This window comes from Typopeltis vanoorti, chromosome 23, assembly GCF_054136105.1.
Source record: "Typopeltis vanoorti isolate ZY-2024b chromosome 23, IOZ_Tvanoo_1.0, whole genome shotgun sequence".
In the NCBI taxonomy this organism is placed as follows: Eukaryota; Metazoa; Arthropoda; class Arachnida; order Uropygi; family Thelyphonidae; genus Typopeltis; species Typopeltis vanoorti.
Genome location: NC_143571.1, coordinates 48,244,896 through 48,270,416, shown reverse-complemented (window position 1 = coordinate 48,270,416; position 25,521 = coordinate 48,244,896). Strand labels below are relative to the sequence as shown.

General features: G+C 36.3%; 1 protein-coding gene across 1 annotated transcript in view; it reads left to right on the top strand.

Moving 5' to 3' along the window:
- The first annotated feature begins 300 nt into the window (after nucleotides 1-300).
- Nucleotides 301-25,521, top strand: part of LOC150093826 (2-aminomuconic semialdehyde dehydrogenase-like) — a 76,693-nt gene continuing 51,472 nt past the window's right edge. Inside the window, exons 1-2 of the mRNA XM_090412982.1 lie at nucleotides 301-553; nucleotides 18,405-18,605. Of these exons, the coding sequence (XP_090269108.1) occupies nucleotides 381-553; nucleotides 18,405-18,605 (374 nt within the window). The 5' untranslated portion in view covers nucleotides 301-380. The remainder of the gene's footprint in view (nucleotides 554-18,404; nucleotides 18,606-25,521) is intronic.

Sequence of the window (25,521 nt, the reverse complement as noted above, 5' to 3'; positions counted from 1 at the left end):
AATATACGATAATATTAGCTACAATTTTAACAACTTTGCGTTTATTAAAATCACTCAACAATTTTCAACAGGTTTTCTCTTTAATACACAATAAATAAGTCAAAAAAGAGGTGGAAAGTTTTCTTTAATGTATAAAACGCATCATTCAATTAACGATCTACACTCAACAGGTGAAACGAGCACGGAAGGGATTCCTGCGGCTGAATACAAGTGTACAATAGTCAGTGTAGTTCTCAGCGAATATCAAGGTTAAATCTGAAACTTGCGCAATATGTGCAAAAATCGTACAGCAAGCAGACGACTGTTTTGCCGTCATATACATAAAGGCGCAACATTCGGTTTCTACGCGCCACTTGGATATCTGTTGCTAACAGTCAAACATGGGAAGTGAAGTTATAACCATTCAAAATTTCATCGACGGCAAATTTGTTTCTTCTAAGAAACATATTGATAGTTTTAATCCGTCCACAAACAAAGTTTGTGTAAAAGTACCCGATAGCGAAAAGGAGGACGTTGAACAAGCAGTTAAAGCAGCCAAAAGAGCTTTCAAAACGTAAGTTTCAAAATACAATTTTGTAGTAAATTTTATTTTAATAAGATTGCCGTTAAGTGTGTTATAACTGTTATATTTTTATAGATTCTCATTTTTATTTTTTTTATTTGTTATATCATTTCATTTTTTACATTGTTTCTGGTGGTGGGGAAAAAAATTAATAAAATGATTTATTTGACAGCGAACTGTAGTCTATCGGTCTTGACTGTTAGGTACCCTGATCACAGTTACGTATCAGATTTTAAATTAACTGCAATTAGTGTTTTGGCTTTTTAAATTTAGTATTTTCAACAGTATTTCTGCTTTTATATTAGCGTATTAAAATATTTTTGATCTGACTACGATTTGGAATTTTGATTCACATCAAGTGCAATTTATAATTATTTTTCTTTCATTTTTAATAGTTAACACCAGGGGGACAACTAGGTCATGAAACAAATATTGTTTCATGACAAATTTGTTTGCTGATTGTCTATTTTGCCTGATAATTTAGAAAAAAGGGAAGAAACCTGGGAATTTCTGGAGAAAGACATTCTGTATAAGACCAATTAACTATCATGAAAAAAAAAAAAAAAAATCCTCCACTTCCGTATGAAACGACCTCTGAGATATAATCAAAGCCACCACCCAGAGAAAAAGTATTCAAAATGGCGGATAGCAAACAATTATTTTTCACAGACTGCGCTGATTTCAGTCTAACTGAATAATCTGTATATTATACAGATTATATAATCTGGAAATTTTAATTTTACACTTCTGTAAGTCTTTTTATTTTGACAGATGATATTTAAAATGTTTGGTCACATTTAAGTAAGCCACCTAGGTAGTTTGCCTTCATGTTGTCACATTATAATCACGTATTCAATTGAATATATTCCTGATTCAAAATTTATGATTATTGTTTACATTTACAATTTGATTTAACTATCTCATTCGGTAATAATTAATAAATAAAATGAAAATATATTCTGATATATGATACTGATCTGATGTCTCATTACTTTTCGGTTGTTCAAGGATCCCAACGAGTTGATTTTTAATGTTTATAATAAGGAAGATAAGTGACAACCTGTGGCAGATGTTGCCACAAGTGGAAGTAGGTATCCATGCTCTTCAGTAGTTTATGTGTGCGTAATTTGTACATAATCTAATTTAATAATATGTACATTTTTATGTGGCTGTACCTCAATAAAGGTTTTTTAAACTTATAATAATTTCCTACCATCGGTGAGCTAAGGATTTTTTTTAAATAAATAATTAAATAAAATATTTTCTAAAAGCTGAAAATGACAAATAAAACTGTCTTTAAAACATTACATTTCTTCAGAAAGTTCCATTTCATTTTATGAACTGTTCAACTTCTTGAATACTAACCTGAGGTCAAGATCTTATACAGATGTACGAGGAAATTTGTGGGAAAAAAAAAAAAAAAAAAAAAAAATGAGACTAAGTTCCAACAATGAGTTGCCAGCTATCGAAAAACATGTCGCAAGAACTAGCTTAATCTGTTAATGTAGATGTTTTCTACATTAACAGGTTAAAAAGTGTCCAAAAGTGCACATCGAGTAGGTGCATCACTACTCGAATGAATTGTTTTCAGAGGTGAGAAGAAAAAATTTCTGCAGAGCATGAGGAAATTTATAACAGAGAAAACAAAAACACAAAAAATGAGATAACAATGTCTCAAAATAGAAACAGCAAGATTAATTATATTATTTATTAAAAATAACGATAAAATGCAAAATAACGATTTATATAAAATTTGAGAGTGCTTTTCTGTCATATTAATTAAAGGCGCCATATTCGATTTCTACTCGCATTTAGATATTTGTTACTAAGAGTCAAAGAATTTTAAAATTAAAGAAAGTAAAGGAAATTCTACTTCTTCTTCCTAACATGGATTTTAGGCCAGGTGGCCAGTTTCGGTCCCCTGCCATTTCTTTCTTGATCTTCCAGTTCTTCTTTTCTCACTTATTTTCATCATCATCATGCATATCAAGGATTTAGGCCTAGCGTGACCTGTTCCGGCCTTAAAAGTCATCGTTGAATAGTTTAAGAGTACATCCTGGTTTTCTTTCCACTTATTTTATATCAGTATAATATTTTCGGTAGTCTGCTGTTATCCATTCGATTTAAATGTTCTCTTCATTTTTGTTTGTACTGTTTTATGTAGTAATTAATTGGTTTAATATTCAGGGATTATACAATTTCTTCGTTTGTTTTATGGTCCCACTTGGTATATCCAGCTGTTTTTCTGAGAAATTTCATTTCTGCTGTTTGAATTCGGTTTTCATCTTTCCTTTTTTATGGTCCATGTTTCGCTTCCGTATATTAGAGTTGGTTTTGACAAGACATTATATAGTCTGATTCTAGTGTGTTTTTGTACCAGGGATGGCTTAAATATATTATTTATTATACCATTTACTTTGACAAAGTTTGATATTTTAGTGTCTATGTCTTTTTCTTCTTCGTATGACAGATCACATCCCAAGTATCTGAAAGTGTTTACTTGTTCTAATATTTTATTATCTATCACTATTTTACTTCTTATTGGGTTTTCTCTTTTGAACGCCTTGTTTTTTCATTAGATATTGCCATATTATATTGCGTTGAGATATCATTTAATGATCTTTGTAAATCATTTTCTGATGTAGCTAATAGTAGTGTATCTATCTTCATTTGTGGGGTTATTTGTATACCAAATGGATTATACTGTTTCCAGATTGTTATAATTTTATTTATATATATAAATATATTGAAAAGCAGAGGTGAGAGGGTACATCCTTGTCGTACTCCTCTTGATATATCTTTGCATTCTGAGATGTGTTCTATTTTAACTGCTATTTTATTTCCTGTATATATTTCTTGAATGGAATGTAAAAGCTGGTTTGGTATATTTAAATCGGTTAATATTTTAAACAATTTTGGTCTACTAATTTCGTCAAAGGCTTTTCAAAGGAAAATGAAATTAAAGAAATTTTAATTTTTTTTTCGTTTAATTTTTTAATTCTTATAAAATAATAATAAAGACTGTAAGATAAAGTAGAAAATGAAATATGATTTCATTTTCTACGCTGTTTCAAGATGAAAAAAAAAAAACTATTTTTAATAAAATAATTTAGCTGACGGAATGAATAATAACTTGCTGACTATTCTTACTAGTTTGTTGGGTGAGTTGATCAGTGTTAAGTATCAAAGAGATTTGTAGTATAACTGTAATTAGTATTTTTTTTTTCTTAGCTCTCACGAAAGACTTCGCTGATCTGAGTACGATTTGGAATTTTGATTCGCATCAATATTAGTGATCTGGGGTTTTATGTATTTTCGGTTGCTAAAGGATCGAAGACCGCAGCGCGTTGAATCTTAATGTGCATAATGAGTAAAATTTCAGTGACAAGTTGTGGCAGAGATTGCAAAATGGAGTACGCATCCTACCCTTCAGTGGTTTATTTGTGGTGATTTGCACCTAATTTATAATTTGTGCATATGTAGCACCCACCAAAGGTGGGTTAAAGGGGAGGAGGGGTTTCTTCTGTTTTTAATTTTATACATACTTTTGTATTTATTTTTACATAGTTCAGAAACCCTACTCTAGTCTAAACATGGAACTTTTCCAAGCAACTTCAGGCTTCCAATAAGCGGGGCGGTTGTCTGACACTCACAAATACGGCGGGATTTCAACCCGCAGCCTGCTGTGTTGATACGCTATCCACTCGGTCAACCACGCCGGCAAACATAAAGTAATTATTTGTAATTATTTTACTTTTGCACGTCCACTTTGAAATTAAAAAAAAAAAAAATCGCATTCGTCGATTTATTGAACACACAAATGTCGATTTTGTATTCATATACGGTGTTTTAACAACCATCAAGTGATATCAGAGATTTTAAGAGAACTGTTGAAAAAAAAAAAAAAAAATATATATATATATATATTACTTGCATATAAACCCTTTCAATACAAATAAAATATGGATCGTGCGAGTCACTAGGTTAGTGTATTCGTAAAGGGATTCGACGGAGTGAAAAAGTTTGGAATCGCTGTTCCTTAGTGATCTCTTCTGCTTGACAATATCTGTAGCTTGTCATTCAACTGGCAAGTAAGCACAAATATTTGTGGTTCCTCATCAACTGAATGACAAGCGATAGTATCATCTTTTATGTTCTTACTATTTGAATGACAAGCGATAGATAATGTCAAGCAGGAGACGCAAAGATCACTACAGTAATTTTATTTAATTTAAGGGGATATTAAATCCCACATTATTTCAAAGCCGAATAAGAAACTCAAAGATAGGAATCAAAGAGTTTCAAGCCGAATATAGCAAATTATAAAAGTTTCGGCGGATTGTAGCATAAGCTAAAGCACATAGTTCAACACTAGGGCAACTCGTAGCAAAGGTGGGTAAAGATCTGACCACTATTCTTAGTATTTTCCATAATGTAAAACACATCTCCTAGGAGATGTATGATGTTATACATTATGGTGGAAGGTCACTACCCAGACCGATTTCGACCTTTATTGAGGTCTCATCAGTGAGTAGGTAGACAGTAAGTACAGTAATTGTTTAGACCAGTGATGAGCAACACGTGGCTTGCTAGCCATATAACTACTCGGATCTCCTCCGAACTATTTAAGAACGAAAAAAAAATAATTATAAATAATATTCCACAAAAATAGATAAAATTTCTAACATCCTGACACAGTTTTACTAAAAAGTGTTGCTTGCTAGATTTCAACTTGCCATTTAAATCGGAACATTAACAGTGGTAAAATTAGATAAAAACCTTTCCAAATAACATAATGTTATTATCAATTGTAGACGAACTGTATTTCTTGACATTTTGGTACTTCGAGATCTCCGCCAAGATTTCTCAGGTGAACAATTTTGGTTTAAATCACGAAGATTTTCTATGAAAAATAAAGAGGCTTTGGTGCTTCGAAAACTATAAATATGTTGTGTACGAATAGCAACAACAAAATTCTTTTTAATATGGATGCTAAAAAACGAGCCAATAAATGTCAAGAATCCCTCTAGGTTCAATTGCTGTGATTATGAATGACATTATTACTGCGAAACATATTTATGACTCTCTCTCAGATCATTTCCATACTTATTACAATTAAATTTGTTTTTAAATGTAAACTCAAATTCATGAAATTCTAATAGCAAGCAAACAGAAATAATCAAAGCAATGATCGTGGGCATTTGCCATTAAAATAATCAGATTGAAACCACAATAATGCATATGGACTTTTCGCCAACAGAAATATCACGAACGACGAAATATGCATATGAAGAATACTAAGGAAAATTTGACGGTTTTTTTTTTTTTTTTTTTTTTTTTTTTCAGACGTTTAAGGCTAGCCGTGGACATGGCTATGGGCAGGTGGCTGGTTGTGGTAGCATGATTATACGCAGTGGTGAGCTATAAGGCATAAGGTTTATAAGGGGCTCGCGCGAGCCCTTTGTGAAATTTTTCTCAAATTTGTGAGCCCCTTGTTCTTCATGTTTAATAATCTTGTAGAACTAGAAAATACCACATTGGAATGTATACATGCTACTATAATTGCTACTTTAAATTCGTATGGATTTTCTGATAACTATATAAAAAATCATTTCATTGCATTTTGTTCTGATGGAGCTAGTGTAATGTTAGGAAACAAATCAGGTGTTGCAATCAAACTTCTACAAAAATTTCCCAACGTTGTGATTTGGCATTGTGCTCATCGTTTACACTTAGTATTAGACAATTCGATAAAAAACATTAAAGAAATAAATCATTTTGAAATATTTATGGATAAATTATATGCTTTTTATCATCAATCACCAAAAAATCAACGAAAATTAAATACGATTGCAAAAGACCTTGGTATCGAAATTTTAAAGATCGGCCGTGTGTTTGGAGCATGATGGGCAGCTTGCAGTTCATTGGCGCACCCAGGGAGGGGGACAAGGGGCCCTGGCTCTCCCCAAAAGAAAAAGGGAAAAAAAGGACTAGAAAATTTTCCAAAAATCTTTTCCTAATGAAATTTATTATTATTATTATTTTTTTATTATTTCTGTTGTGTCGTGTCTTCTATTTCTACACTACTGTACTTATGAATTAGCGGTTGCATAAGGTGGGAATACCCTCTGGCTCTCGGGAATCACGGCCGTTGTGAACGCAAAGCAAATGAAATAGTGCTCGGGCGATACTTTGTTTGCCCGAGCAGAACCAGAGATCACGAGTATCATGTATTGACGATCACTGCAGATGCTTAGTCATAGGTCGTATGCAATGCGTAGTGTGTATTCTCAAATCGGCTACTCATCTCGCCACCCCTTCTCCAAGATTAATTTATGAGTACTCGGCCCCCTCCAAGATTAAATCCTGAGTGCGCCACTGTTGCAGTTTATGAACGGCTCTTGCTGTGTGGAGAAATTACCCAGCTTTATGCAAGCATTTTGCATCGAATGATAAATATAAGGATTTTTTAAACCGACTTCTCAATTTGGAATTTTTAAAAGATCTAGCATTAATGATTGATATCCTACAGGAAAAATCAAATCTGTCAGAAGTTCTATAAAGTCGCAATATAAGTATTATAAGGGCTAAGTTAGGCTTTTTTTTTTTTTTTGCTCTACGATCGAGCCCTTTGTTAAAATTTCCATAGCTCACCATTGATTATACGCTAGCAGGTAGGCGTGTTAATGTAATTGACTAATGATGCCCGCAATTTCTTCTTTTACTTCGAAATGAAGTCTCATCTCAAAGAATTAAGGGATCTCAAAAACTAGCCATCATGATTATTTCGAGATCTGTTTGAAAAAATGTATCGAAATTTTTCTGTAGAAGAGGACTATTTTTGTCGTTAATCTTCTTCTTCCTTTACGTATTAGGCCTAGTAGCCTGTTACGATTCGAAATCGGCAATCCCACGGAATAGGTCGGTTAATCCTTATTCCCGGAGTGTCCTATGTCTGTAGATGCGTGTGTTCACGGGGCCGGTTTGCCTGTTCTGGGGGGACGAAAAACCTTTCGTCGAAAGAGACCATATAAAGGTTCCTCACGTCATGGACGGGAATCGAAACCAGACCTTTCCGACCAAAGGGCTTCGTCTATACCGACCGAGCTACGGAGGCTCTTTTGTCGTTAATTTAATAAATAAATTAAAAATAAAGAATAGTTAATAATTTTAAAATTCCTACAGCGAACTCCATAGTCTGACTTTCTTGAAATCAGTTGGTAGTCGACCTTCATCTTAGTCGCGATAATTGTAAGGCTCTGCTACGTTACTGTCGTCATATCTTCTTTCCTAATCCTAACAAGTAGTACTGTGTGAAATCGGATGAATTATACAATCAATTTCTCTGAGTTACGGGATTAAATTCAAAATTTCTTAAAAAAAAAAAAAGATGAGCCAAAGATTGACTTAAAAAAGAAGGCCTAGGGAAATTCTCTCGTCCATGACCAAATTTAACCTATTAAGATCTTTCTTATGCCGATTTAGACGTTACCACGAAGTTATACAGGCTTTAGATAATAAAAAATAAATAGAATAAAAAGATAAAGTCAAGGCCATAAATAATTTGTATTATACAGAGTAACCATCGTCGCCATTTATATTTTTCTAAAATACAGATGACGGTGGTTTTTCACTCCCATTAGTACCAGTTTTAGCGTTAATGGAAATAGGTAGGTAGACAGACTCCACCTTTCTTCCTCACCACAGTGAAGTGTATTTCTATGGTGTGCCAGACCAAAGGCAGTATTCCTAATTAAATGTAATAACTATAATTAATTATAATTACACTAATAAGTAAACTTAATTTTTTTTTTAAAATATAATTTAAAAAAAATCATTATTTTGCGTGCTTGCATAGTGCTCTTTCTTCTTTCGGTTGTGAGCCTCGTTCTTCGCTTTTTGTTCTTTCTCTCTCTCTTCGCTAAACAAAAAACATACAGCATTGGGAATTTCTTTATTGTAAGATACTGGAAAGGCTCAGGTGCTTGTTAAGATCCTTAACACTATTCAATACATGACTATCAAACGTGTTTTCCCCTATTTATGGACAAAGAACAAATGAATGATTAGGGCAATGGAATCATGTTAAAAGTATTGAATTATGAAAAGCTAATGACTGGTACTAAAGAGGATGAACAAGGTCATTAGGAAGTCTAGTACAGACGAAGGAACTGTATTATTATTGTTATTATTATTATTATCATCTGATATTTCCAAGGAGTCAAGGATTCATCGAGGGAGGCTATAAATCACCCTTACCAGCTATCATACCGTCCCTTAAATTCATTCCCACTAGATGCGCTCACTACCCCCTAAGGGAAAATTATTCCACTCACTCACTGCTCTCTGGAAAAAAAAAAAAAAAAAAAAAAAAGCTCTTTCCTTCTTGACTGCAAATAAATTTAACTTCCATGGATACCCCCGTGTTCTCTCTCCACCTTCCATCTAACGAAAATTTTATCGGCTGATATCCTATAACACCCATTCAAAAGTTTATAGACTATCATATCACCCCTCTTTCTCCTGGTAACCAGAGTCAGCACTCCACATACTCGCAATGTCCTCATAATTTAAATTCCATAATCCGGATATAATCTTTGTATCTCTTCTTTGCACCCTTTCCACAGCTTCTTTATCCCCCTTGAAACCCGGGAGACCAAATCTGCACACAGTAATCTAGGTATGGTCTTATCAAAGCGGAAGAGGAAGTCATTTTTTTCTCTTACAAAGAGGAAAAATGACTTCCTTATCCTTACATGTCAAGGTTCGCTTCAACATCGCAATTATCCTCTGAGTTGTATTTGCAACTTTTGCTATGTGACCTTTGAACTTTAAATTCTTATCCACCAATACACAAAATCCCTTGCCTCTTCAGTTTCTTATAGCATAACCTCGCTAATATAATATAATATGCCTGGAACTCTAATCACGCCAAAGTGCATAACTTTACACTTACTAACATTAAACTGACAGCCATTTTCGTTTGCCCAGATTTCCAGTCTATTCAAATCATTTTGTAATTGCTGAATATCAGTAGCATCCCTGATTGCCCTGCCTATCTTCGCATCATCAGCAAACGATTGCAAATCTTGATGATAGACCCTATTGATGTCATTAATGTATAGATTGAACAATAATGGCATAAGGAGTGAACCCTGAGATACACCACTCGTAACCTTAAATCTGGCAGATTCACACCCACTGTATACCACTTTTTGATATCTGTCTGTCAACCCTGATCCAAGTCAGGAGTTTATATTCTTCTTCTTCTTTCGCTATGCCTTATCCCGTGTTAAACGGGGTCGGCGTTCCCATCTTTAATCTTCTTCTTCCATATTCTCCGGTCCAGAGCATCTTCCCGACTCCATCCTTTCTCCCTAAGATCCTCTGCCACCTTATCCCTCCATCTCAGTTTGGGCCTGCCTCTTTTCCTCCTTCCCTCCACCTCCATACGCTCCACTCGTTTACCAACATGCTCCTCACTCCTCTCTACATGACCGAACCACCTCAGCCTGCTTTCTTGTACCTTCTTAACGATCGGTCCCACCTTGATCGTCCCTCTGATGTAGTCATTCCTTATCCTGTCCTTTGTCACAACACTCATCCATCTCAACATCCGCATCTCCATCTTCCTCTCCTGTGCTTTGTTATAGGCCACGTCTCCGCGCCATGGAGCATCGCGGGCCTCACAACCTTCTTATACAGCTTTCCTTTCATCTTACAACTCACTCTCTTGTCGCATAGGACCCCACTCATCTTCCTCCAGTTCATCCAGCCGCATGTTATTCGGTGCTGTATTTCCTCATCCAGGTCACCATTCCTCTCGTCGACCGACCCGAGGTACTTGAATTTCTTCCCTGAAGTTAACCTTTCACCCTGGAGTCATATGATCATATCCTCGTCACTCCCCGTTGATATATATTCGGTCTTTACCCGGTTAATTTTCATGCCTCTCTCCTCCAATACCTTTCTCCACTCTTCCAGGGTCTTTTCGAGATTCTCTCGGGATGATTCGCAGAGAACAATATCATCGGCAAACATCATGCTCCATGGTGCCTCCTTCTTGACGTCCTCCACTAGTACATCCATGACCAGATCAAAGAGGTAGGAACTCAGAGCTGATCCCTGATGGAGCTCTACGACAATGGGGAACCCCTCTGTCATGCCGATACTAGACCTGACCTGAGTTTTCGCTCCCTCATACATCTCCTTCACCAACCTCACGTACTTTTCCGTCACCGCCTTCTTCCTCATACACCTTCATATCTCCTATCTGGCCACTCTGTCGTATGCCTTTTCCAGGTCTATAAACACCATATGTTGCTCCGCCTGCATCTCCCTATATTTCTCCATCAATCGCCTTAGCACAAATATTGCATCTGTTGTCCCTCTTCCTGGCATAAATATAAAGAATTTTGGAATATATTGGAATATTCCAAAATTATTTTGGAATATTCCAATAAAGGAATATTGGAATATTCCTTTATATTCCAATATTTGGAAAATATTGGAATATAAAGAGTTTATATTCCAATCCCATATTCTCCAGTTTATGCAACAGCCTTTCGTGTGGTATCCTATCAAATGCCTTAGAAAAATCCAACATTATCATAATACATACATTCCCTTTATCCAACTCGGCCGTAACATTGTTATAAAATATGAGCAAATTGCTAAAATATGACCTTCCTTTAGTAACCCATGCCGTTCCTTGCAGAGTATAGCATGTTTATCTACCCATTTCTGCATGCGAGTTCTTACCAACTTCTCTAAAATCTTCACTCCACACACCAGAGATATTGATAGGTCGGTATATTATATAAACGAGGAAGTCATATCATTACGTCTATAAGTTTGAGATAATTTTTTAATTCATACAGTTCGGAGAATTCCCCAATTCGCCCATTCATTGTTTCGAAATCAAAATGTTTTTGGTTTGTTGGGAAAAAAATCCCTGTTATTGTATGTTTTGGCATTTCCATATTATAAATCAATCAATCAAATAATGCCTTTTATTCCCCAAAGGGAGTATACGAGTCCATTTAGCCATAATTAACTATTTGAAGATTGATGGATAGCCATTCTCTGTCCTTAGCCATCACAGATAGCCTAAGGCTATCACCGATTGTTAATAGGCATCCAGGAAACCGTACTTTTCTTATTCTCTACGATAAATATATTCACTGAGTTACTCTGTCTCTCTCAAAATATCTTTTGAATACACAAAATGATTTTTATGAAACGGTATAAGTTTCATATAAATGTGTATAAGTATATAACTGTATAAGTGTTATGCTATATACAACTACTATGGAAGTTGTTAGAATTTCTAAATTCTGAATATTCTTTATCACATTTTAGAACTCACCTGTATATCATTACGGCCACATTTTATAATAAAAAAGTAACATATTTTCTAGGAAACTTGAAATTTACCTCAGAAATAAACTGAATCGTAAGTAGAAAATTCAAGAATCACATGATAAAACTGTGTTACGAGAAGAAAATATCATTTGGTCACTTTTCTTTCAATGAGGGCTAAGAGTGGTTGACTCAGCCTTGATTGTAATATCTATAAACTGATTCCTTCACTTGAAAAGTTGTGTAACTAAAAATTTATATTTTAATATTATATTATTATTATTATTATTATTACAAAAACCTCCATGGAGTCAAAGACTCATCGTGGGAGGTCCACTGTTATACACACAGTTTATCATACTGTGCCTTAAATATATTCACTGTCTCTGCACACACCACACTCTCGGGCAAAGCATTCCAATCACTCACCACTCTCCATGCAAAAAACCTGCTCCTCATTCCCTTGCTCACACCCTCCTTATACAGCTTCCAGGAATGACCTCTTGTTCTCCTGCTATCCTCACCCATTCTGTGCAAAACCTCCCCGACGTTAATCTGGTAATAACCACTCAACAGCTTATATGTCTCAATCATATCCCCCCTCCTCCTTCTATCCACCAATTTCTGCAAATTGCATTTTGTCAATCTGTCTTCATAATCTACATTCCAGAGACCAGAAACCACCTTAGTCAATCGCCTCTGAACTTTTTCCAACGCAATTTTATCTTTTTGAAAACCAGGTGACCAGATCTGTGCACAGTAATCCATATGTGGCCTGATCAAAGCCTTATACAAAGGAACCATAACATCCTTACTTCTACAAGTCAATGTCCTCCGCATCATTCCCATTATCCGCTGTATTGTCTTCACTATTTTAGCAACATGTCCCCGAAATTTTAGGTCCTTGTCTACAATCACTCCCAGATCTCTCATTTCCTCTACCTCTTCCAAGATATTCGCACCGATTGTGTACTTTACATCCCATCTCTGCTTCCCAAATTTCAAAACCTTACATTTTGACACATTGAATTGACATCCCCACTTATTTACCCATTCAGACAGTGTATTCAAGTCCTCTTGCAAAGCTACAGCATCCACACTACTCCTGATAGCTCTGCCCAACTTTGCATCATCTGCAAACAACTGCACATCACCATTCAGACCTCTCCAGATATCATTTACATACAAATTAAACAGCAATGGACCCAAAACAGACCCTTGAGGTACACCACTAGTAACTTTCCTCTTCTGCGATATCGCTCCTCCATAGACAACTCGCTGATACCTATCAGACAACCAATCTCCAATCCAGTGAACCAATCTACTGTTCAGCCCCATCCGTTCCAATTTAATTACCAGCTTGTCATGTGGCAATTTATCAAACGCCTTTGCAAAATCTAAATATACCACTGTATATGCAATACCCTTATCCAACGCATTTGTCATTTTATTATAAAAAGTAAGCAGATTGCATGATTTTCCTTTAGTAAATCCATGCTGGCCACCAAAGAGTATTTTTCTGTTGTCAACCCAATTCTGAACTTTATTCCTAACTAACTTCTCTAATACCTTGACCACAACTCCAGACACACAGACTGGTCTATAATTCAAGGCCTTACTCTTATCACCTCCCTTATGAATTGGAACAATTTTACCTTCTTTCCACTCTTTTGGAACTTGACCCAGTGAGAGACTCATGTTGAAAAGATATACAAAAGCTGTTGTTAACTCTCTGGCACATTCCCTCAAGACACGTGGTGAAATAGCATCAAGTCCCACAGCCTTATTTACATCAAGTCTATTCAATTCCTCATATACCTCCTGTTCACTTACTAACAGTTCCTCCTCCTCCTCCTCTTCTCCCACAACTTTCAAGTTCTGCATGATATCACATTCGCAAGAGTGAAATACCGTTAGAAATTGCTCATTAAATATCTCAACTATATCCTCCGCAGCGGTTATCATTCCTCCGTTTTCACCAATCAATCCCATTCTACCATAATCATTCTTTCTTCTACTGGCGACATATCGAAAAAACTCCTTAGGATTTTTTTTTGGCCGCTTTAGCTAACTGCTGCTCATACTGCATTTTTGCTACCCTTATCAAGCTAGTCACCTTCCTCGCCTGCTCTTTGTACTTCTCATGCAACTGGTTGTTATATATACTCATTTTGTGTTTCTTCCATAATACCTTCTTCTTCCATATTGCATACCTTATTTCTTGATTCATCCATTTTACACCCAATCTGTTTACCCTCTTGACCCTCGGAATACACTCTGATATTGCCTCAACCAAATAGTTCTTGAGTATGGCCCAAGCAGCATTGATATCCTTTCCATCCAGTTCTTCTTTCCAATTTATTATCGCAAGCTGTCTCCTGAGCTTTTCGTAATTACCAGTCTTATAATTCCATATATATCCCTTTCTAACAGACGTCCTCGAATGACTGGTCACCCTGCACGTAATCACTCTCACCAACTGGTGGAAGATTTGACACCTCATTTATAATAACATCATCTGATGAGATGATCAAATCCAATACTCTCGATCCTCGTGTACCCTCCGTTACGTACTGCCTAAGGTAATTATCTTTCAAAAACTCCAAAAATTCATTTTCTTTACCCCCAGATGCAGTCTCTTGCTTCCAATCTATATCACCATAATTAAAGTCGCCCATAATGATAACTCGTTTCTTGCTAGCTAGGCCAATTTGCCTATACATTTCCTTCTCATTACCTTCCATATTACCAGGTCTATAGCAACACCCAACTAAATATTTCCTCCTGTTAACTTCTACCTCACACCATACGGCCTCAAAACCGTGACCACAATTTGCACCTTGCAATTCCACCTTAGATGGGCACAACTCATCTGCTACCATTAACAGTACTCCTCCTCCCTTTCTTCCCTGTCTATCTTCACGAAAAATATCATATCCGTTCATCTCTATTCCTGTCAGGATGTCATCGTCATGTAACCATGTCTCACTTATACCAACAATTTTGGGGCGAACAGACTCGAGCAAAGCAACAATTTCGTTCCCCTTATTTCGAATACTTCTAGCATTAGTGAATAAACATAATAAATCATTACTGCTTCTACAAGTCCTAAGAACATCACTCCTGCGATGTAACTCTTCAATACCTTCTCCTGTCACTTCCTCTATATTACCACCAATTCTACAACTTTCTTCACACCTAAACTCTTTCCACCCATCCCAGGCCATCTCAATTTGTGTTTGTCCGCTTATACATTCACTTCTAAATTCAACACCCGCATGTTTCATAAAGTTTCTCCCCTTCCACCCTGAATCCCCCCGTTTCCCTGTTCGTATTGTACTTCCACTCTCTCATTTACTTCATTCATAATACTCACTTCCCCATTTGCAACTGAACAGATACCTCTCCCTACCTTACTTTTTTGCTCTTTCATATCACTTCCCACCACCTCAGATATATTCATTACAGTCATTACTTCTCCTGCCAGTAACAATCTCTCCAGCAGACTCACACCAAAACCATTTAAATGCAGCCCATCTTCTTTATACAATTCCATCCGTCCCTCAAATTCCTCCCACACATTCACAAAATGCACTCCATTCTCCTCACATAACTGCGCTAACATATCATTCATAATCTTTGCCCGCCTCCTCAATTCATCACTATCATACCTTGGCAACACACTGACTACCTTTCCTACCACACTGTTATCTTTTACTCTCCTTAATAATCTCCTTATATCCAATCTGGCATTTTCCTTGTTCCCATCCAAATCATTTGTTCCTACTACAACCACCAACTCTTGTGCTCTCTTACTCCTCATGTCCAACGCTTCAATCACTCTCTCCATTCTACCACCAGGAAAACAAACCTTGTGCATCTTCTCATTCACCACACCTCTAATAATGGAATCTCCATAGAGAACCACTCTTGAATCATTGGATATATCTTTCGCATACCCATCTTTCCTTCTGTTCTTATTCGTTCTTCCATGTATGTCTCTAATTCTTTTCATCTCATTTCTCATGCAGTTCATATCTTGCTTCATCATCATCAACTCTGTTTTCATGTCCACATCCAATATATATTCCTGTCTATCATTTTCATGTAGTTTCATATTATGTCTTTGGATATTTTTGGTCGCGCAGCATCTACAACAATCCTCACAATGATGTTCTGGCGAGGATATCCAACGATAATTAACTGACCCATTTTCCTTCTCTTGAGCAACATTCTGATCCTGTAATGGAAGCTGCTGATCATGTATTTTAGGAATGTTTGGCATAACAGCAGTAGGCCTGGATGTATCCCAAGACATCATCATCATCATGGATCTACTGTCTTCATGTGAAGAACTGGCACAAGGTGAAATTGCAGCTGCAGGTAATAAGAGCGAGACACCAGGTTCGATATCTTTTATCATACTTTGTGCAACTTGAAGAGAAGTAGATAATTGAGGTGATACAGAACAAGGAACTAATATTTGATTATCTGTACTTAGCCCTGATTCTATGTTATTTGAGCGAGTTTCAATTAACTCAACAGTATTAAGAATAGGCATCGTATTCATTACTGGGATTGACAATGAATCTTGGAGCAAACTGTCAAAAGATGCCAACGCCTGTGATTCCTCAATTTCTATTATTGTATCTTCACTTTATTGTGATCCTTTTACCAACACTGAACTCTGGATAGATGGAAATGAGTTCTGAGTTGGACTAGGATATATATTTGAATTAGAAACAGAAATCTCATTTAATGGATAATCAGTTCCTGACAGTTCTAACCTTCCTTCACTTGTGAACGACTTAATTGACCTGTTGGTATCTTCTGGTGTGTCTAATTCATTTACTTTTGATGACACATTGGCCTTCATGCCATTACTGTTAGAACCACGAAGATATCTACTTCGAGGTCTTCCTCTTTTCTTCTTAATTACTGGTGGCAATTCTGTGCTGCGTTTTTTCTGTTGCACCTCAGCAAGTAACAAGGCCTGGTTACTTGAGCCATGTTCACTCTTCTCCTGAATATCAATACTGGAAGTATCCCTCTGTGCAACTTCTGTACAGATCTCAACATTCAAACTTTTAGCAGCACTAAGCAGCGTGGCAAGTTGGTCCTGCGAAATGATCACTTCACCCTTGTACATAAAATCTATTATCATTTTTAAATCCGTGTATTTTATATCTTTGAGAATAACAACTGGATGTTTACAAGAGTTTTCAAGAAATATGTCATGAAAGAAAGAACTGCAGGCAGACAACACTATTTTGTGTGCTTTAAGTCTCTTACCTTCACATACTAAAGTCACATCGACAAACGTTTCAGTAAACAGTAACTCATTAAAAGTAGTTAGTACATTGACATGGTGATTATTCCTTCTTAAACAGATCTGCTGAGCCTCCATCTTCATAATCTAGTAACAATTTTTTTTTTTTAAGATAACCAATAACAAGTTGTAAAAATGAAACTAGCACATAAATTGTTATATCTTTACCAGCAATACAATGGTTCATACACATGTAAATTAGGCCTAACTCGACGCGTACACGAAACTCCAATCAGTGAAAAATGACACTAGGATGTGTGATTACACATATAATATCAATATAATTGAACTTCTGCACAAACTAATAATGTAAACACGAGAACTGAAAATTATCCGACATTAACTAACACGCCGCCACCTATCGCCGCCACCACCTTATATATTAAAGCTGTTTAATTTATGCATCGAATGTTCCATTTTCATCGATAAGCTCCAATCCCCTACCTTGATTTGAGATACAGTACACCCTCGATTTAACAGACTTCGGATTTAACGGACAAAATTTCCGGTTCGTATGTCACATGTGAAAATTAACACCCTGTTAATTTTAAAATGCTTTTAACCAAGACTTGCTTATAATTAAATTAACAAGTTATTTTTGTTATTAATTTCCTATTATTTTTAACAAATTCTGGCGAATAGGCCATCATATGTTGGAAAAACACTGTAGTAATTTAGCCGACATAAATGAGTCACCGCTCATAAAACATATTCGGCGAATGATTAGGACGTGATCACACCAATTGCACTGTAATTGGTTCTTTTGTCGCGTGGAGTGACTTTCTGCGGCAGTTTTATTACACACATTTTCGTAATTTTGGGGAGTTAATTATAAAAAGAAACAGCAGAATTGAAAAGTTCAAAAAAAAAACTTGATAGTTTTTTCGAAGCAGGATTACCTAAACCAAGCTACTCGAACATTAACTTCACATTAACTTAGTTATCTAAAAGTGTGAAAATTGTGTTAAGAATTGTGTGTAAAACAATTTTTTTGTTATTACAGTGCTATTGATAAAATTGCAGTATAATGTTACAGATATTTTTATTTTAAAAAATTCGCGATTTAACGGACATCCCTTAGCCCCCATTAGTCCGTTAAATCGAGGGTTTACTGTATAGATGAACTGAAATATATTTCCTTTTCTTTCTTAGATGGTCTGTGAAACCACTCGTAGAGCGTGCAGCGATTCTTACCCGTCTTGGTGACCTCTTTGAGAGTCGTATGGATGAATTCGCTGAATTGGAATCAAGGGATCAAGGAAAACCAGTATCTTTAGCCAGAAATTTTGATATGGTATATGTGTTATACTTTTTGCGTGAGGCCGGAATTCTTGCACAGAGACAGTATGACAAGTAAGTATTCTTCTTGTTGAAATTCTTTTGGAGTCAAAGACTAATCAAGGGAGAACAGCACTGTTACAACAAACTTGTATTGAGTCCACATGGAAGGTCTACTGTGTGCCTGCAATATATCTATTATACTGAATCTTAAATTCATTTACACTTTTAGCATTCACAACAGATTCACACAATGTGTTGTGAAATTTATAACAGTCAAAAAGGTATGCGCCACCTCGTTTGAGCTTGATTTTATTTATTCCTGCACTAATTGTTGTGCTACAATAATATTTTGCTTTTCCAAAATAAAACTTATGCGCCTTTCAAAAGTAACTTTTAATGAAAAGAAAAGTGATGATATAATGATTATGGAGTTGCAATATGTGCAGACAGTTCAATGTAATAATTAAATGAAAATTAATTGAAAGATAATTTATACAAAAAAAGAAAAAAAAAGTTGGATAAAAAACTATGAATTCTACAATGGGTGGGTTTGGTCAGATAATTCGAGAGTCTTATTGTAAAACCCAATCATGACATGCTTCGAGCTTTAGGCCTCTAATAAACAGAAGCAGCTGCTCGCACTGGGCAACGACTACTTTCTGCCAACTAAAGATTTTCAGAAACATCAATATTACTGTGAAATTCGAACCCCGTCTGTCTGTTGGTTGGAGAGCAGAGACGCTATTCACTCGGCCAATGAAAGACAATCAAAAATCCACTCTTCGAAAAAAAAAAAAAAAAAAGGAAGAAAGTAGGAAATTTTTTCATTAAATGACTCATAATTATAACGAAAAAAACTTTATTTATTACTATAGTATTAAACTGTTAAGTAGTTCTAAACATGACGTCAGAAGAATGACTACAGATGGATAACGTTAATAAGTGCAGATGATAGAGAAGTAACAGAGGCAGACAAAATTGTTGGGTTACAGAGTGATCATTTTGCAAGGATATATCATCCAAGTGAAGATATTGTTATGACAGAGGTGACAGGGAGTGATGCGAGAACAGAGGTTGATGAATTGGAGGTACTGAGGATATTGCAGAATCTGAATGCATATACAGCTGTGGGATTGCATGGGATATCAGCTTGCATTTTAAAAGAATCTGCAGGAAAACGAATTGGCGATGCCTTTGACTAAGCTGTTTAATTTAAGTCTCTGCTCTAGCAAAGTACCAACAGAGTGTAAGAAGGGCAAAATAATTTCTATGCATAAAGGAGGATCTAAGTCTCTGGCAGCAAATTATAAACCAATTGATATCTAAGGAGTGGTGGTAAAAGTAGTGGAAAAGTTCTTCAAAAGAGAGAATGCAGGAATAGGTGGATAAGAACGTGATACTCTATGAGGGGAAGCATGGGGTTTGTGAAGGGTTGGTCATGCCTTAGTAATGTACTAACTTTTATTTATGACAGAATGAACAGCTGAGCTGAATAAAGGGAATGGCTACACGATGATACTGCTGGATTTTGCAAAGACGTTTGACAGGATAACACATGGAACTCTGATATGTAAACTGCAACAAATGGGCATATATATAAACTGGTGATATGGATACAAGGGTAGTTGATGGACAGATACCAAAAAGTAGTATATGGAGGCACAGAATCCAGGTGACTAGGGGTGTGTTTGGACCAATTGCCAGTGCCGTAACGAGGGCGTGGCAAAAGAGGCGCCCGCCACAGGCGCAACTAGGTTTGGGGCGCAAAACGTAAAAAATAAATAAATAGATATAAAAGTTTGCTATTTTATATTGTATTTTTAAATTTCAGCAATACGCTGCTTAGACACACTGCAACTCATTTTGAGTTGCAGTGTGTTGGTTAATAGTAAGTATTTAACATATTGCATTTAGTAAAATTTAACTTGTTACATTTAAATTTTTCAAAATTGTTGTCATTTTTGGGTTGGAGGGGTGCAAGTTAGACACTTGCCACATGCGCTTCATACCCTCGTTACTGTACTGACCATTGCTGTTTAATTTTACATAAATGATAATAATCATCATCAGCCATTTTCTGTCCACTGCTGGTCAAGGCCTTTCCCAATGTCCTCCATTCTTTCCTATCTTGAGCTTTTCTATGCCACTGGGTTCCAGCTATCTCTTTAATCTCATTCTTCCACCATCCCTTTTATCTTCCTGTAGCTCTCTTTCCACCTCTAGGATACCATTCTATCAACATGGTCTATTTTTGAGTGTAACCTTGCAATATGACCTGCCCATCGCCATGTGGATCTTTAATTTCTGTTATGTCTCTCACTCTAGTGTGAGCTCTGACCCAAGTATTGTGCTTTCAGTTGTTTGCTGGTGATGCAAAGTTGAGCAGGATGATGATGTCAGCCTATTTAAGGCTGACAGCGTGAAACAATATATATAATGGATGTCAATTTAATGCGAAAAGTGTAAAGTTATGCATTGTGGTATAAACAGATTACAAAGTGTATACCACATTGAGGAAACTATACTGCAGGAAATTGATGAAGCCAGGGATTTGGGGATAGTAGGAGTTAGTGGGCACTCAGAGGGGGAGGGGAACCAGGAGGCCCTGGTACCCCCAAAGAAAAAGGGAAAACACTCGAAAATTTTTGCAAAAATCTTTTCCTAATTAAAATTCATTTTTTTATTTATGTTGTGTCGGGTCTTCTATTTCTATACTACTTATGAATTAGCCATCATTGCAGATGCTCAGTCATAGGTCGTATGCGATGCGTAGTGTGTATTCTGAAATCGTCTACTCAACCCCCCCCCCAAGATTAAATCCTGAGTGCACTGCTGGTAGGAGTTGTAGATAGTTGAAGTTTAGAAGACATATTGCTAAAGTAGCTCACAGGATTACATGATTACAAAGAACACACACTAACATATAGAGATAAGAGAGTTATCATTTCTCTTTATAAAGCCTTGATATGACCACATCTGGATTACTGTGCTCAGGTCTGGTCACTTGAGTTTCTTGGGGGATAATGAAGTGGTGGAGAGGATCCAGAGACAAGTGACCTAAATTATGAGTGGTCTGTGGAATGCTCCCTATGAGGACAGATTGAAGGTTTGTGGATTATAAAAGTGGTGTTGATAGGCAAAAAAGGGGAGACATGATAGAAACATTTTAAGTAACTTAAAGGATTTTATAGGACTGATGCAAGGAAATGTTTCAGCACTTGGCTAGTGCTTAAACATTTCCTTGAATAAGATCATCCCTGAAGGCTGGGTAAGAGTGTGGTTAGCAATGGTATGAAAACTAGTTTTTTAGCTTGCAGAGTGGTAAATGAGTGAAATGGGTTGCCTGAGTCAATTTGTGAGTGCTTTTCTGTTAATGGTTTCAAGGAGAGGTATGACAGATATTGTGTTGATAGTTTGGGCCTCCCATGATGAGTCTTAGGACTCTATGGTGGTGGCCATGCAATAACAATAATAATCCTCTAATGCCATTTCATTTTCCAAAGAGAGTAGGCAGTACTTGTTTTTTTTGTTTGTTTGTTTTGTTTTTAGTGATAACTCTTTATAATCTCCACCAGTGGCGGCCTGTGAAGCTTTAAGTGGGGGTGCTGCCTATACAAAATAATTTAAAAAATATTCTTTTTTTTCTAATCAGTAACCAATTTATTAATAAATAAATCTACACATTTATTTATTAATAAATTGGTTACTACCCCCACTTAAAGCTTCATGAGCTGCCACTGATCTCCACCATAAAGATCAAGTGCATTTCTACAGCATGTTATGGAATAACATGCTAATGTTTCTAATCTTCTCTAGTATCCATTTGAATGCACTCGTGTGTTCTATTGTAGATTATGTAAGTCATTTAATTAAGAGGCCAAACATCTTTCTGAAAAAATAAAACGACTTTCCAGCTTCAAAGATCAACTAACTAACGAATAAGTTTAAAAAAGGTCTAGAATAAGATTTTCTAGTCAGTGACTATATTGAAACCTGTAACGATCTTTCTTCTACAGATCGAGCATGAAAGTTACCACGAGTTTATGCAGGTCTTAAAAATATTATAATTATTACAGGGCTTCTATGAGTTCAATGAATCACTGCAGTAAGTCCCCACAGTTAGGGATCATGGTGGTGGCCGGTGAAATTTTAAGTGGGGGTGTTGCCTATACAAAATAAAATTTTAAAAAATTAATTATTTTTTTCCTAATTAGTAACTAATTCATAAATAAATAAATCTGTAGATTTATTTATTAATAAATTGGTTACTGATTAGGAAAAAAAATACTTTTTTTTTATTTTGTATAGGCAGCAACCCCACTTAAAATTTCACTGGCCGCCACTGGATCATGAGATGGTAGAAGCTGTCTGTTGTACTCTCCTCTCCAGATGCCTATGAAAATCACTAATAACCTTGAGTCAAATATCAGTGACAGCTAAAAGACTTTGCTTGCTTCCATTGGGGTATTCCCCAATAAGATGTTAGCAGATGTATTACTTATTTATTTGTTAATTTATATTTATTTATCACAGCACAACAATATGCCATGACTTCACCAACTACAGTACTTCTTCATTATCAGATCTTCTGTTGAATCTCTGTATTTACTCATACTGAGAATTGTGAATGATGAGCACTACTGGAAATGCTAGAATTCTTGATTAAATTAACTTACATAAACATTTATGTAAGCATTGGGTGTTGAATACAACAGTTTTTGTAGGATGATACACCTAATCATATCATATGCTCAAATTAAAACTACTGCAAGGAGTATTCATGAATTCAATGATCCATATCCTTTTTATTATTCATGGATTGGCTGGTAGGCCAGGTGTTTAGATCATAGTTTTTTTTTTAAGCTGTGAAGTGAATACATAATGTCTGTAAACTGCAGATGTTCTCTGGTAAGTTTGCATGTGAAATAACATAATAATCTCAGATTCAGAAAAGGGGGAAAAATGTGCAGTGTATGAAGTATCTCACCTTTAATTGAAAAGTCCTTTTAAATGGTCACCGGGATTTCAGAAGGATGAAGAGATGTTGGAAAGGGTCCAAAGGCGACTGACTAAGGTAGTTTCTGACCTCTGGAATGTTGAGTATGAGGAAAGATTGAGAAGATGTAATTTGCAGAGTCTGGTGGAGAGAAGGAAGAGGGGAGATATGATAGAGACCTGATAGAGAACCATGGTTAGATGAGGATGACATCCTGACAGGAATAGAGATGGAAGGGTATGATATTCGTGAGGATAGAAGGGGTAAAAAGGGAGGGAGTGCTATTGATGAGTTATGTCCATACAAGGGAAAGATGCAAGAGGGAAATGGGGTTTTGAGGCAGTAGGGTGTAAGATAGAGGTGAATAAAATCAAATACTTGGTAGCATGTTGTTATAGACCTAATAATGTGGATGGTAGTGATAGTGAAATGTATAGTCAAATTAGCCAAGCAAATAAGAAAAGGGTGATCATTATGGGTGATTTTAATCATGGCAATATAGACTGGAATGAAGAGATAGCAACTGGAAGTAAAGAAAATGAATTTCTTGAGTTTTTGATGGATAACTACCTCAGACAGTATGTAACAGAGGGCACACGAGGATTAAGGATCTTGGATTTGGTCATCTCATCAGAGGATGTAATTATAAATGAGGTGTCAAATCATCCACCAATTGGTGATAGTGACCATGAGGTGATTACCTGGGTGGTTGCCAGCAGTGCAAGGATCCCAGTGAGAAAAGTGTATATGTGGAACTACAAGGGGGGGGGGTGATTATGAAGAGCTCAGGAGACAGCTTGCGGGTGCAGCATGGAATGAGGAGTTAGCTGGAAAAGAGATCAATGCAGCTTGGGGGATTTTCAAAAACTATCTAGTAGATGCAATGTCTAAATGTATTCCAAGGGTGAGAAGGTTAAATAAGGTAGGTGTGAGATGGATGAATAAAGAGATTAAGCATGCGATACAGAGAAAAAGGGCATTGTAGAGGCAGCATAAGAGAAGTGGAAGTAACCAATTTCATGAGGTCTACAAAGACCAGGCAAGGAGGGTGACTTGGTTGGTGAGAGTAGCTAAAGAGAGGTATGAACAGCAGTTAGCTAATGAAGCCAAAAAGAATCCTAGGGAGTTCTTTCGATATGTAGCCAGCAAAAGAAAGAATGATTATGGAAGGATGACATTGATTGGAGGAAATGGTATAAAGACAGCTGTTGCAGAATGTGTGGTGGAGATACTTAATGAGCAGTTCATAAAGATCTTTCAATCTTGTGAATGTGACTTCATGGAGAGATTGAGAGCAGTTGATGATGGGGAGGAGAGACTGACTGTAAGTGAGCAAGAGATGTTTGGGGAGTTGAGTAAACTAGATGTAAATAAGGCTGTGGGACTTGATAATATATCACCGCGTATTCTGAAGGAATGTGCCAGAGAGTTGACACCTGCCTTGACATGTTTTTTTAATACGAATCTTGCACTTGGTCAAGTTCCTAAAGAGTGGAAGGAGGGCAAGATTGTGCCACTTCATAAAGGAGGTGATCGAACTCAAGCATCAAACTATAGGCCTATCTCTGTGTCAGGTGTTGTGGTTAAGTTGTTGGAGAAGCTTGTAAGAACTAGGATCCAGAGTTGGGTTGACAACAATGGTATAATCTTTGATGGACAGCATGGATTTGCTAAAGGGAGGTCATGTTTTAGTAATTTACTTACTTATTACAATAAAGTGACTGCTTCCTTGGACAGAGGAGAAGGATACACAGTAATATACTTGGATTTCGCAAAAGCTTTTGATAGAGTACCTCAAGATAAGTTGACAGTCAAACTAGAGCAGATGGGGTTGGATATTAGATTAGTGCATTGGATTGGAGACCGGCTATCTGATAGGTATCAGCAAATTGTGTATGGGGGTGCAGTGTCCAGGAAAAGGAAAGTCACTAGTGGAGTGCCTCAGGGGTCTGTTTTAGGGCCATTACTATTTAACTTGTATATTAATGATAT